At 47.6% G+C, this 15,436-nt stretch overlaps 1 protein-coding gene across 1 annotated transcript in view; it reads left to right on the top strand.

Moving 5' to 3' along the window:
* The window catches only part of LOC134957687 (ATP-dependent RNA helicase A protein-like), a 699,701-nt gene extending 688,195 nt beyond the window's left edge, over positions 1–11,506 (top strand). The window contains exon 28 of the mRNA XM_063939766.1: positions 7,738–11,506. Within this exon, the coding sequence (XP_063795836.1) occupies positions 7,738–11,176 (3,439 nt within the window). The 3' untranslated portion in view covers positions 11,177–11,506. The remainder of the gene's footprint in view (positions 1–7,737) is intronic.
* The last annotated feature ends 3,930 nt before the right edge of the window (positions 11,507–15,436 follow it).

The raw sequence follows: 15,436 nt of genomic DNA, 5'->3' as shown, positions 1-15,436 counted from the left end.
GACTTATGGAAGGAATTGCGTGCACGTGTCGACTCCTTACACAAAAAATTTGACGACATGCCAAATGCGGGACAGCCGGCTTCTCAGCTCGTGCCTGTCCAGGCGTCTCAAAGGCCATCGGGGGCTCTAAAACGCCCGCTACCTCAGATGGCAGACGCGGATGTCGACACGGATACTGACACCAGTGTCGACGACGATGAGTCTAGTCTAATGTCCACTAAGGCCATTCGTTGCATGATTGAAGCAATGAAAGAGGTGTTACAAATTTCTGATATAAACCCAGGTACCACTAAAAAGGGTATTATCTTTGGGGAGAAAAAACTACCCGTAGTTTTTCCCCCATCAGAAGAATTAAATGAAGTGTGTGAAGAAGCGTGGGCTTTCCCTGATAAAAGATTGGTAATCTCTAAGAAGTTACTAATGGCGTTCCCTTTCCCGCCAGAGGATAGGTCACGTTGGGAGACACCCCCTAGGGTGGATAAAGCGCTCACACGTTTGTCTAAAAAGGTGGCACTACCGTCTCCGGATACGGCCGCCCTCAAGGAACCTGCTGATAGAAAGCAGGAGGCGATCCTGAAGTCTGTATATACACACTCAGGCATTATACTTAGACCAGCTATTGCGTCAGCATGGATGTGCAGTGCTGCCGCTGCGTGGTCAGATTCCCTGTCAGAAAATATTGACACCCTAGACAGGGACACTATTCTGCTAACCATAGAGCATATAAAAGACTCAGTCTTATACATGAGAGATGCACAGAGGGAGATCTGCCGGCTGGCATCTAAAATTAGTGCATTGTCCATTTCTGCTAGGAGAGGCTTATGGACTCGCCAGTGGACAGGGGATGCAGATTCAAAAAGGCACATGGAAGTTTTGCCTTATAAGGGTGAGGAGTTATTTGGGGATGGTCTCTCGGACCTAGTTTCCACAGCAACTGCTGGGAAGTCAGCATTTTTACCCCATGTTCCCTCACAGCCTAAAAAGGTGCCGTTTTATCAGGTACAGTCCTTTCGGACTCAGAAAAACAGGCGTGGAAAAGGCGGGTCCTTTCTATCCAGAGGCAGAGGTAGGGGAAAAAGGCTGCAACAAACAGCAGGTTCCCAGGAGCAAAAGTCCTCCCCCCGCTTCTTCCAAGTCCGCCGCATGACGGTGGGGCTCCACAGGCGGAGCCAGGTACGGTGGGGGGCCGCCTCAAAAATTTTAGCGATCAGTGGGCTCGCTCACAGGTGGATCCCTGGATCCTGCAAATAGTATCTCAAGGGTGCAAACTGGAATTCGAGGCGTCTCCACCCCACCGGTTCCTAAAATCTGCCTTGCCGATTACTCCTTCAGACAGGGAGGCTGTGCTAGCGGCAATTCACAAGCTGTATTCCCAGCAGGTGATAATCAAGGTGCCCCTACTTCAACAAGGACGGGGTTACTATTCCACACTGTTTGTGGTACCGAAACCGGACAGTTCGGTGAGACCCATTTTAAATTTGAAATCCTTGAACACATACATAAAAAAATTCAAGTTCAAGATGGAATCGCTCAGGGCGGTTATTGCAAGCCTGGACGAGGGGGATTACATGGTATCCCTGGACATCAAGGATGCTTACCTGCATGTCCCCATTTACTATCCTCACCAGGAGTACCTCAGATTTGTGGTACAGGATTGCCATTACCAATTCCAGACGCTGCCGTTTGGACTCTCCACGGCACCGAGGGTGTTTACCAAGGTAATGGCGGAAATGATGATACTCCTTCGAAAAAAGGGAGTTTTAATTATCCCGTACTTGGACGATCTCCTAATAAAGGCGAGGTCCAAGGAGCAGTTGTTGGTGGGAGTAGCACTATCTCAGGAGGTGCTACACCAGCACGGTTGGATTCTGAATATTCCAAAATCAGGGAAGAAACTTCCAAGGACTATGGTCGAGTCAGGAGACTTCCCTACACATAAATATTCTGGAACTAAGGGCCATTTGCAATGCCCTAAGTCAGGCAAAATCCCTGCTTCTACACCAGCCGGTACTGATCCAGTCAGACAACATCACGGCAGTCGCCCATGTAAATCGACAGGGCGGCACAAGAAGCAGGATGGCAATGGCAGAAGCCACAAGGATTCTCCGATGGGCGGAAAATCACGTAATAGCACTGTCAGCAGTGTTCATTCCGGGAGTGGACAACTGGGAAGCAGACTTTCTCAGCAGGCACGACCTCCACCCGGGAGAGTGGGGACTTCATCCAGAAGTCTTCACGCTGATTGTAAATTGATGGGAACGGCCACAGGTGGACATGATGGCGTCCCGCCTAAACAAAAAACTAGAGAGATATTGCGCCAAGTCAAGGGACCCTCAGGCGATAGCTGTGGACGCTCTAGTGACACCGTGGGTGTACCAGTCAGTTTATGTATTCCCTCCTCTGCCTCTCATACCAAGGGTACTGAGAATAATAAGAAAACGAGGAGTAAGAACAATACTCGTGGTTCCGGATTGGCCAAGACGAGCGTGTTACCCGGAACTTCAAGAGATGATCTCAGAGGACCCATGGCCTCTGCCACTCAGACAGGACCTGCTGCAGCAGGGGCCCTGTCTGTTCCAAGACTTACCGCGGCTACGTTTGACGGAATGTCGGTTGAACGCCGGATCCTGAAGGAAAAGGGCATTCCGGAGGAAGTCATTCCTACGCTGATTAAAGCCAGGAAAGATGTAACTGCAAAGCATTATCACCGCATATGGCGGAAATATGTTGCTTGGTGTGAGGCCAAAAAGGCCCCAACAGAGGAATTTCAACTAGGTCGATTTCTGCATTTCCTACAAGCAGGAGTGACTATGGGCCTGAAATTAGGCTCCATTAAGGTACAGATCTCGGCTCTGTCGATTTTCTTCCAGAAAGAACTAGCTTCACTACCTGAAGTTCAGACGTTTGTGAAAGGAGTGCTGCATATTCAGCCCCCGTTTGTGCCTCCAGTGGCACCTTGGGATCTCAACGTGGTGTTGAGTTTCTTAAAATCACATTGGTTTGAGCCACTTAAAACCGTGGATCTAAAATATCTACTTAAAACCGTGGATCTAAAATATCTCACGTGGAAAGTGGTCATGTTATTGGCCTTGGCTTCAGCCAGGCGTGTGTCAGAATTGGCAGCTTTGTCATGTAAAAGCCCTTATCTGATTTTCCATATGGATAGGGCGGAATTGAGGACTCGTCTCCAGTTTCTCCCTAAGGTGGTATCAGCTTTTCACTTGAACCAACCTATTGTGGTGCCTGCGGCTACTAGGGACTTGGAGGATTCCAAGTTACTGGACGTAGTCAGGGCCTTGAAAATTTATGTTCCAGGACGGCTAGAGTCAGGAAAACTGACTCGCTATTTATCCTGTATGCACCCAACAAGCTGGGTGCTCCTGCTTCTAAGCAGACTATTGCTAGTTGGATTTGTAGTACAATTCAGCTTGCACATTCTGTGGCAGGCCTGCCACAGCCAAAATCTGTTAAAGCCCATTCCACAAGGAAGGTGGGCTCATCTTGGGCGGCTGCCCGAGGGGTCTCGGCTTTACAACTTTGCCGAGCTGCTACTTGGTCAGGGGCAAACACGTTTGCAAAATTCTACAAATTTGATACCCTGGCTGAGGAGGACCTTGAGTTCTCTCATTCGGTGCTGCAGAGTCATCCGCACTCTCCCGCCCGTTTGGGAGCTTTGGTATAATCCCCATGGTCCTTTCGGAGTTCCCAGCATCCACTAGGACGTCAGAGAAAATAAGATTTTACTCACCGGTAAATCTATTTCTCGTAGTCCGTAGTGGATGCTGGGCGCCCATCCCAAGTGCGGATTGTCTGCAATACTTGTACATAGTTATTGTTAACTAAAGGGTTATTGTTGAGCCATCTGTTGAGAGGCTCAGTTGTTTTCATACTGTTAAACTGGGTATAGTATCACGAGTTATACGGTGTGATTGGTGTGGCTGGTAGGAGTCTTACCCGGGATTCAAAATCCTTCCTTATTATGTCAGCTCGTCCGGGCACAGTGTCCTAACTGAGGCTTGGAGGAGGGTCATAGTGGGAGGAGCCAGTGCACACCAGGTGATCTAAAAGCTTTCTTTAGTTGTGCCCAGTCTCCTGCGGAGCCGCTATTCCCCGTGGTCCTTTCGGAGTTCCCAGCATCCACTACGGACTACGAGAAATAGATTTACCGGTGAGTAAAATCTTATTTTTAACAAGCCCTTTCTTAGAGGAAGTTCCCTTTATGGATTTACCAACTTTTGCAGAATGTCCGTGTACCAATACGGTCTTGAATAGTCTGTTGCTACCAACATAGTACATTGTTTTTTGTATCGTCTTGAGAATTTGAGGGATCCGTTCAGTGCAGCTTCCAAGGTACAGACATGCATCATCTAAAAAATGTCTGTAGCTCATTTGTCCTTTAGTAGAATCTTTCCACCTTATGAATTTAGCTGAGTAGTCATCATGTTGACGTGGTTGACCCCAACTCTCCACATTTTGGTGACATAATTCCAGTTTAGAGACCATCCTCCAAGATGCAGGGCATGCCTGCTGTGGTAATTGGTTTTCTATTTCTTCAATCTTTGAATATAGCAGATATTGCTGGAACATTATGTTTCACACAATGCAAGAGAGGTATATGTCTGAGGGCTTGGATGCCTATCACTTAGTTGATCATCTATGCAGACTGCCTGCCACAATAAGAAATCTGTGTTCTTAATGTCTGACACCTTGTTTTTCCTGAAGCACAAAAGTACCAGCCAGAGCATTCATGATAAGAATAGTGGTGTCTTTATGGTCTTGCTGGCTCTACTTTATGTGAGTCATAATAATAGGGCTTTGTCAGAGTTGGTTTGTGATAATTCCCTTGACCTTCTTTTGAGACCATCTCCACCTACATGCAAAGCCCTTACCCATTCATCATACCTTCCTTAGGGATATAGTTGACCATTCGCTCTTCAGAACTGGCATGTTGCATTGGTTAGAACATTTTCCCTCTATTAATTCCTCAACTGATTTGTTTCCACTTATGTAGATTTTTACCATCTAGCATGTTTATTGAATTGTTCATTAATACTCTACACCATACCTATCTTTCCCCATGGGAGGGGTGCTATAAGGAGGTCAATCTGTTCCATTCTTTGTGGGAGTGTCCTCTGGTCAGACATTTTATAGTTGAGGGTTTGTAAATATGTTGAGAACCAGCTGGTGAACTATGTTCTTTTCAACCCTGCATGGACTATTGGGGTTTCTTCATGATAACCAGTGAATTACATGGGGCTGTAAGAAGCTTCTATTGGCCATTAGTACAGCAAGTAGAAAAACTATACTCCAAAATTGGATTCAAAGTGAACCGCCTTTTCAAGGAAAAGTCAAATGGAGTGGATTGAGAGAGTATGGGAGAGGGAACAACGTACAGATTTCTTCTTTGAGGTCTGGGAAAGTTAAATTGATACACTTCTCCTTGTCACCAGACAAATTCATAAGCGTGTACAACATACAATATGTTATGAGCTCTGGATGATTCATAACAGTCCTCCATCCAATTTCCCTCAATAAATTGTCACAGGTGCCTAAGTTCTTATTGATGTTCCTTTTACTCTTTTAGAGTAAGTTGGAAGCAGCTTCTTGATTGGTCGTATATCCTATACCACATTCATGTCATTTTGATATTTTCTTCATTATATAGCAGTATTATTTACTCATTGGTCTTCAGACTATTCTTGATGTGATGTTGGAGAGCATTGTACTGTACTTCAATAAACATACTTTGAAAATAAAATAAAAAGAATAGTGGTGTATTGGACAGGTGCACTATCTGCGGTGGGAGAGCCTTCTCATTTTTCTGCATCCAACCTGCTTGAGTCCTGGAACCTCCAGTCTGGTTTGTTTCACAGTTCACAAAGTAGGCATTCCAAATGAAGAAAAGAGAGATAACAAATCACTTGTGTTTTAAACAGTACTGTATATGTTCAAGCACCTCTACCTCCTTTCATTAACAAATATTTAATATTGATGTAACTAATAGTTTTTATAGTAGAGGTAAACAAAACTTGTGCCCCTTCCCTTCCAGTTTATGTATTCGTCAGAGAGTGCTGCCTCTGGGGGGGGTGGATGACAGATGTTCTTTGCTGTCAAAAGGGTTAAGTGGTATCAAGTGGGTATCACCCTGGTGCATGTGTGTATGGAAAAAAAACTCTGTACTCTGGTTCTTCAAAATTAAAAACATTTGGAAATGCTTTAAAACATAGGGTGTCTTCAAGCAAACAGGAAAAAAGTATCTCTATATTAAAGCATAGATTCTATATATATCTGTATAGAAATTGTCTATCTGAACAATTGCGAAATTGCACCTTTGGTCACAATTAAGCTTTTATGTGCTGAATAAACCTTCTCAAACAGGTATAGAGGTCAGATATAGTCTGTAGCCTTCATACACAACTTTAAATAAGCGCTATTACGTAGGGTATCTTGGTGCTGTTTCGGTGTGATGTAGGGATAATTCCTTAATAGAAGCAGCCCCTCTTTGAATGCTCCGAGGTGGGCGTTCCGCAGGTACTTCACTGCCAATAAACCGGCTGTGCCGTAATCCGCTCCCGATGCAGGCGTCTAACCATTTTCACGAATATTTAGCGACAAGGTTCTGAGATACAATGTGTTAATGAAGGAGACTGACACAGGACACTTCAAACAGGATAAGTATTTACTTAAGTTACAACAATGAAAAGCATACAAGAAAGAACAAGTTATACTCTTCTCTTTTCTCAGATGTTTAAGGTCTGTCCCGGATAATGGTCAGTTAAGAGTAGTTCAAAGAACAAAGTTCAGTCGTTTCCAGGGTTCCGTTTTATAACTCGGTCTGAGTTAAAAGCTGAAGTGGGTTTGTAGCAAAACTGATCCAGCTGCAGAGAGAACCAGCTCCAATCGGGACTAATTTGTTGTGTGCGGACCTCCAGACTTTATAGCATATCCTCAGGAACACACTAACATTGGGTGTAATTCAGACCTGATCGTAGCTGCAATTTTGTTAGCAGATGGGCAAAACCATGTGCGGTGCAGGGGAGGCAGATATAACATGTGCAGAGAGAGTTAATTAGATTTGGGTGGGGTGTGTTCAAAATTAAATCTAAATTGCAGTGTAAAAATAAAGCGGCCAGTATTTACTGTGCACAGAAACAAAATAACCCACCCAAATCTAACTCCCTCTGCACATGTTATATCTGCCTTCCTTACACTGCACATGGTTTTTCCCATCTGCTAACAAAATTGCTGCTACAATCCGGTCTGAATTACCCCCACTGTCTTGGGAACTGAAACAATATGTTTAAGAGAGATTTTTTTACCTACAGTGTCTGAAACCGGGGGCAGTGCGTGTTCAAGTGGAACAACCACCCCATAATGTACCTTAAACCTGACCAGTTACCCTTTTACACAGGCAGCAAAATAATACCCCAAACATTACTTACTAGACAGTTTCCATCAGCTGTCTACACTCCCTACTCCTATGCCTTTTCACATTGAACAACAAGCTGTGTCTTTCACCTTTTGACCCAAAGTGGGGCCTTATATTCCTCTGGTGTCTGTCTGCAAAACACAGAGATCCTATAAAGTACAAAATGATATTTCAGCATAAGAAATAAGCATACATGAACAAAATGGTGTCAAAAAGCATTTGAAAGTATCACCCCATACAAATTATTCAAGAGCATTGCTACACATATATATTCTGTAGTAAATATTTGTTTTTGTGCTTTACTTTAGATTTGGAGGTCTGCCTCGTCCACCTAAAATGGCCCGTCTTGATAGTGGTTTCCAAGATAACCAAGGTGGTGGCTTCCATGGAGGTTCCGGTTTAGGAGGAGGCAATCAAGCAGGTGGCTTCAGAGGAAGGAACCAACGAGGCGGATTCAGAGGCGAGGAACAAGATGCTGGTCTTAGAAGTGAGACACGAGGTGGCAGCCCCAGAGGCGGGACACAAGGTGGCTTCTCTAGAGGCGGGACACGAGATGGCGACACCAGAGGCAGGACACTGGATGGCGACTCCAGAGGCGGGACACTGGGTGGCGACACCAGAGGCTGGACACTGGGTGGCGACACCAGAGGCCGGACACTGGGTGGGGACACCAGAGGCCGGACACTGGGTGGGGACACCAGAGGCCGGACACTGGGTGGGGACACCAGAGGCCGGACACTGGGTGGGGACTCGAGAGGCGGGACACTGGGTGGGGACTCGAGAGGCGGGACACTGGGTGGGGACGCGAGAGGTGGGACACTGGGTGGGGACTCAAGAGACGGGACACAGGCTGGTTACTCAAGAGGCGGGACACAGGCTGGTTACTCAAGAGGCGGGACACAGGCTGGTTACTCAAGAGGCGGGACACAGGCTGGTTACTCAAGAGGCGGGACACAGGCTGGTTACTCAAGAGGCGGGACACAGGCTGGTTACTCCAGAGGCGGGACACAAGGTGGCTACTCCAGAGGCGGGACACAGGAGGTTGATAGTGGTTTCCAAGATAACCAAGGTGGTGGCTTCCATGGAGGTTCCGGCTCAGGAGGTGGCTCTAGTGGATCTGGCTATCAAGAGTTTATAGGTGGAGGCTCCAGGGGTGGCAATCAAGGAGGTGGCTTCAGAGGCCAGGAACAAGATGCTGGTCTTAGAAGTGGGACACTGGCTGGTGACTCCAGAGGCGGGACACTGGCTGGTGACTCCAGAGGCGGGACACTGGCTGGTGACTCCAGAGGCGGGACACTGGCTGGTGACTCCAGAGGCGGGACACTGGCTGGCGTCTCCAGAGGCGGGACACTGGCTGGCGTCTCCAGAGGCGGGACACTGGCTGGCGTCTCCAGAGGCGGGACACTGGCTGGCGTCTCCAGAGGCGGGACACTGGCTGGCGTCTCCAGAGGCGGCACACTGGCTGGCGTCTCCAGAGGCGGCACACTGGCTGGCGTCTCCAGAGGCGGCACACTGGCTGGCGTCTCCAGAGGCGGCACACTGGCTGGCGTCTCCAGAGGCGGCACACTGGCTGGCGTCTCCAGAGGCGGCACACTGGCTGGCGTCTCCAGAGGCGGCACACTGGCTGGCGTCTCCAGAGGCGGCACACTGGCTGGCGTCTCCAGAGGCGGCACACTGGCTGGCGTCTCCAGAGGCGGCACACAGGAGGTTGATAGTGGTTTCCAAGATAACCAAGGTGGTGGCTTCCATGAAGGTTCCAGCTTAGGAGGTGGTTCTAGTGGATCTGGCTATCAAGAGTTTATAGGTGGAGGCTTCAGGGGTGGCAATCAAGGAGGTGGCTTCAGAGGCCAGGAACAAGATGCTGGTCTTAGAAGTGGGACACAGGGTGGCTACTCCAGAGGCGGGACACAGGGTGGCTACTCCAGAGGCGGGACACAGGGTGGCTACTCCAGAGGCGGGACACTGGGTGGCGACTCCAGAGGCGGGACACTGGCTGGTTACTCCAGAGGCGGGACACTGGCTGGTTACTCCAGAGGCGGGACACTGGCTGGCGACTCCAGAGGCGGGACACTGGCTGGCGACTCCAGAGGCGGGACACTGGCTGGCGACTCCAGAGGCGGGACACTGGCTGGCGACTCCAGAGGCGGGACACTGGCTGGTTACTCCAGAGGCGGGACACTGGCTGGCGACTCCAGAGGCGGGACACTGGCTGGCGACTCCAGAGGCGGGACACTGGCTGGTTACTCCAGAGGCGGGACACTGGGTGGCTACTCCAGAGGCGGGACACAGGAGGTTGATAGTGGTTTCCAAGATAACCAAGGTGGTGGCTTCCATGGAGGTTCCGGCTCAGGAGGTGGCTCTAGCGGATCTGGCTATCAAGAGTTTATAGGTGGAGGCTTCAGGGGTGGCACTCAAGGAGGTGGCTTCAGAGGAGGGAACCAAGGTGGCGGTTTCAGAGGTGAGGGACAAGATGCTGGTCTTAGAAGTGGGGCACAAGGTGGCTACTCCAGAGGCGGGACACAAGGTGGCAACTCCAGAGGTGGGACACAGGAGGTTGATAGTGGTTTCCAAGATTACCAAGGTGGTGGATTCCATGGAGGTACCGGCTCAGGAGGTGGCTCTAGTGGATCTGGCTATCAAGAGTTTATAGGTGGAGGCTTCAGGGGTGGCAATCAAGGAGGTGGCTTCAAGGGAGGGAACCAAGGTGGCGGATTCAGAGGCGAGGTACAAGATGCTGGTCTTAGAAGTGGTACACAAGGTGGCTATTCCAGAGGCGGGACACAAGGTGGCTACTCCAGAGGTGGGACACAGGAGGTTGATAGTGGTTTCCAAGATAACCAAGGTGGTGGCTTCCATGAAGGGGCCGGCTCAGGAGGTGGCTCTAGTGGATCTGGCTATCAAGAGTTTATAGGTGGAGGCTTCAGGGGTGGCAATCAAGGAGGTGGCTTCAGGGGAGGGAACCAAGGTGGCGGATTCAGAGGCGAGGAACAAGATCCTGGTCTTAGAAGTGGGACACAAGGTGGCTACTCCAGAGGTGGGACACAAGGTGGCTACTCCAGAGGCGGGACACAGGAGGTTGATAGTGGTTTCCAAGATATCCAAGGTGGTGTCTTCCATGGAGGTTCCGGCTCAGGAGGTGGATCTGGCTATCAAGAGTTTATAGGTGGAGGCTTCAGGGGTGGCAATCAAGGAGGTGGCTTCAGAGGAGGGAACCAAGGTAGTGGATTCAGAGGCGAGGAACAAGATGCTGGTCTTAGAAGTGGGACCCAAGGTGACAGCCCCAGTGGCGGGACCCAAGGTGACAGCCCCAGTGGCGGGACCCAAGGTGACTGCCCCAGTGGCGGGACCCAAGGTGACGGCCCCAGTGGCGGGACCCAAGGTGACGGCCCCAGTGGCGGGACCCAAGGTGACGGCCCCAGTGGCGAGACCCAAGGTGACTGCCCCAGTGGCGGGACCCAAGGTGACGGCCCCAGTGGCGGGACCCAAGGTGACAGCCCCAGTGGCGGGACCCAAGGTGACAGCCCCAGAGGCGAGACCCAAGGTGACAGCCCCAGAGACGGGACCCATGGTGACAGCCCCAGAGGCTGGACACAGGAGGTTGATAGTGTTTTCCAAGATAACCAAGATGGTGGCTTCCATGGAGGTTCTGGTTCAGGAGGTGGTTCTAGTGGATCTGGCTATCAAGAGTTTATAGGTGGAGGCTACAGGGGTGGCAATCAAGGAGGTGGCTTCAGAGGTGGAAACTAAGGTGGCGGTTTGAGGCTGAAATCAAGTTTGGTGGATAATGAGGTGGTTTATAGTTTTGGAGTAAACTACCAAGGAGGAGGACCTAAAACCAGTCAAGTGGTGGGTTCTGAGGACTTTTTATGTATATTTTTTCTTTACCCTGTGTGTTCCAAAATTTTAAGCAGTGGAAATGTTTTTTGCATGTTGTTGCTTTGACAACCAGTAAATACAGCCTTTGTACAATTATTGTTTACTTTCAGTTTTTGTATTTGCTTTTTAACTTGATTTGATTGTAGGCAAAAAAATAAACCTTAGAAAACTTACTTTCTAATAAATCCTGATTTTTATAAATTCAGAATCCTTGTTTGTTTTTAAAATAAAGTATATTTTTTGCTTTCATAAAGTAGTTTGGTGAAACAAAGAAATACAATACAAAACCGAAACAGACATACAGTATTAAGAGCAGAAACAAAATACAATGAAGCTTGCTATAATCTGTTTAAGCAATGCACGTTTCATACACCTAATCCCCAGTTTAAAGGGGTATGGATGATAAGGTCGACACCAAAAAGGTGGTTGCAATATTTTTTTATTTTTTTTTTGTACAGATTATTCTGTACAGTAACCGGAAACGCCAATTAATGCACTGCATCCCCTTGCATGGCTCGCTTAACTTGCCATACTGCAGGCAAGGTACCTCGCTGCACATGGTACAGGTTACTATTCCCAATCTTAGTCCACGTGGATGGTAAAGTATGAGAGATCATAAACACTGTTGACCTAATGCATGTTGACCATTAGTGGTTGACATAATTGACTGTCACCCTAATTAAGGTCAACCTAACATTTGGATACTGTTTAGAGAGCTATAAAAAAAAAAAAAAACAGCACAAATCCAAAAAAGTGCAAATGAGCATTGGGAAGAACTGGTCAATCGTGTACGCCCCCAGCACAAATAGCAAATTCCCCAGCAAGTGAAAACACATACTATACCTATAGGTACACCAATATATTCTGAAACTTGTGTGGTGCCTTGCGGCTAGTGCGCAGTATTGTCTGCATGGTGGTAGTAACCAGTGCTTTCCACTTATTCACCTCAGAGGCTGCATACGCCATACAACACCTGCCAAAAATAGCTTTATCCAGAGTCCCCAAACCAAATACATATTTGTATATATCTTTGGACAAATTTTCCTCTAAGGTAAGGACAAAAAGACAGGTACAGTATGTAAGGGACACAAGGCAGTTAAAGTATGATACAGATTCAGAACTGTCCCCAAAAATGAGCCACCTCTAAACAGTCCCACAAAGAACATCCCGCAGCCCCACACTTCAGGCATTCTGCGGTACTCCTAACTCATGCAGAGCAAACCATCTGGCATGCAGTAAACACTGTGGCTTATGTATAAATTTACCTTATGGAACTTAGCATATTTGATACTTCCCAGCATTTTAGGCCACTCATCTGACGTGTTACCTAAATCCTACTCCCACAGAGCCCTAAGAGGCATCGTATATCAAGAAGGTAACAATGCATTAAGAGTATTTAAACTGGGTTAACCGAGCATGTCTCAACTGCAGGTACAGATAAAAAGCAGTTACCAATAGCATATTCAGATTTAAGTTAATTAAAGGTTTCTATCCTGACATTTAGCTGTAGAATAGAAAAGAAAATCCTCTTGTGGCGCTGCTAAATGGAGCAGCAATGTGTGGTACAAAAATAGGTCACCAACCTATACAACAATATGTAATGGAAAAAGTACAACCTCACTTTCTGCGCTCCAAATGTCCCCTTGATTGTATAGTTCTCACCAAGATAATGGTGTTACATGAAACAGAAAAAACATAGAACTGTATCAACGCGTTTCGACGCTCGACGGCATCTTTATCAAGATTCAACTGTGTATATAACACTGATGTGCAGCCTCTCCTGTATTGTCAGCTGTTAAATCTTGATAAAGACGTCGTCGAGCGTCGAAACGCGTTGATGCAGTGCCATATTGATGTTCAAACCTGTCACATTCATGGAGGGGAACTTATGACATATTGATACCCGAGTCATATTTTGTCAGCTGGTTTCCATCCCAGTTTTCTTCCATGGTATGGCTGGTCGTCTATTTGTATTTTATTCCTAATAAAGGGGTTTGCTTTGCCCTAATTGGATCCCTTTTTTAATTTTTTTATTCATTGTACGAGTGATATTCATCTTCACCATATTGGTTAAAGAAGAAAGAAATCACTTCCAACAAAGAAACCTTTGTGTTTCGCTTATACAAGTAAGCATACATGTGTGAATTCCGGGTTCCGTTGGCATGACCTCACTTTGGGTGATCCTATAAGAAGGTGGACGTTTGAATTCTCTCTGGGATAATTCTCCATCACCTATTCTTCCCCTCCACACAGTGAAAAGAACTATTTTACATAGACAGTATCACACTATGTTGTGTTCTATGTTTTTCTATTTCATGTAATACCATTATCTTGTAGAGAACTATACAATCAAGGGGACATTTGGAGCGCAGAAAGTGAGGCTGTACTTTTTCCATTACATTTAAATTCAGCTGACCTACCCTGCAAACACATAAATGTGCCCAAAAAATAAATCTTTAAATTTGTCCACAAAAAATAACTGGGCAGCATATAAACCTCATGTAACAGCGGACAAAGTGCCTGGGCACTGTCTGGACCCCCGACAGTGTCAAAGTTAAAAAATCAGCGGGTCTGAAGCGTGCCAGTAAGGAGGCGGGGCTTAGCCCACACAGCCCGGCGCCATTTCTCTTCACATGGCTGCAGAGACGCTCGTCCTTCCTCACACTGCTGTAACAAGAAACGGGGGAGGGGGGGGGGGGGTGCACAGCGATTTTGGTGCATTATACTAGTTTATAAAAGCGCTGCAGGTCTGGGACATTGTCTGTAGTGGTCAGACCGGGTTTGGGGCGCTGGGGTGTGGGCTGGCTATATCTCCCTCTGTGTCTCTGACGGGCTTTGCTGTAGGTCTGTCCCCTATAGGCCCAGTGTGTCTGCGTGTGGTAGGTGCACGTGTTTCGGCATGTCTGAAGCGGAGTGCTCCTCCCAGGAGGAGACTGTGTTGGGGACACAAAAGGCTGTGGGAGTGACCCTGTCTGCACCGCCAACACTGGATTGGGTGAATGTTTTGAGTGCTTTGACTGCAAATGTGGCTCTGATTAATAAAAGATTGGATAAATCTGAGTCTCAGAACCAGGCTTGGAAGAAATCCGTAGAGGATGTGTTGTTTCAAGTCCAGACCCCTTCGGGGTCACAAAAACGTTCATTTGCCCAGCTGGCAGACACGGATACCAACACGAACACTGACTCAAGTGTGACTATAGTGATGCCAGATTAGATCCAAAACTGGCAAAGAGCATTCAGTGCATGATTGTGGCTATAAAAGATGTATTACATACAGTATCACTGAGGACCCTGCTATTCCTGATACTAGGGTCTGTATGTTTAAGGGGAAGAAACCTGAGGTAACTTTTCCTCCCCATCATGAACTGAACTCGCTTTGTGAAAAGGTTTGGGAAAATCCTGACAAAAAGTTTGATTCCCAAAAGGATTGTAGTGGTGTATCCGTTTCCCTCTGGGGATAGGGATAAATGGGAGTCACCCCCCATTGTGGACAAAGCTTTATCACGGCTGTCCAAAAAGGTGGCTCTTCCATCCCCTGACACGGCAGCCCTAAAGGATCCTGCGGATCGTAGGCAGGAAAATACATTGAAATCCATTTATATCTCCACGGGTACACTACTCAGACCAACCATTGCATCTGTGTGGGTGAGTAGTGCTATCGAAAAATGGGCAGATAACCTGACATCTGAATTGGATACCCTCGATAGGGATAACATTCTCCTGACGCTAGGTCATATCAGGGACGCTGCAGTCTACCTAAAGGAAGCTGCGAGATATATTGGGTTCACAGGCCAATGCCATGGCAGTCTCAGCTAGGAGAGCATTGTGGATTCATCAATGGAATGCTGATGCTGACTCCAAAAAAGCTTTGGAGTCTCTACCGTATAAAGGTGGTGTATTGTTTGGTGACGGCCTCGCTGAGTTGGTATCTACGGCTACCGCGGGTAAGTCATCATTTTTACCTTATATGTCTGCACCACAAAAGAAAGCACACCAGTATCAGATGCAGTCCTTTCGACCCTATAAATACAGAAAAGGCAGAGGGTCTTCCTTCCTTGCTACTAGAGGAAAGGGTAAGTGGTGGCCGGTTCCCAGGGCAGAAGTCCCCCCCTGCTTCTGCCAAGTCCAACG

This window comes from Pseudophryne corroboree, chromosome 9 (genome assembly GCF_028390025.1).
Source record: "Pseudophryne corroboree isolate aPseCor3 chromosome 9, aPseCor3.hap2, whole genome shotgun sequence".
Lineage (NCBI taxonomy): Eukaryota > Metazoa > Chordata > Amphibia > Anura > Myobatrachidae > Pseudophryne > Pseudophryne corroboree.
The sequence above is the reverse complement of the archived record's forward strand: the minus strand, read 5'-3'. Positions and strand labels throughout refer to the sequence as shown.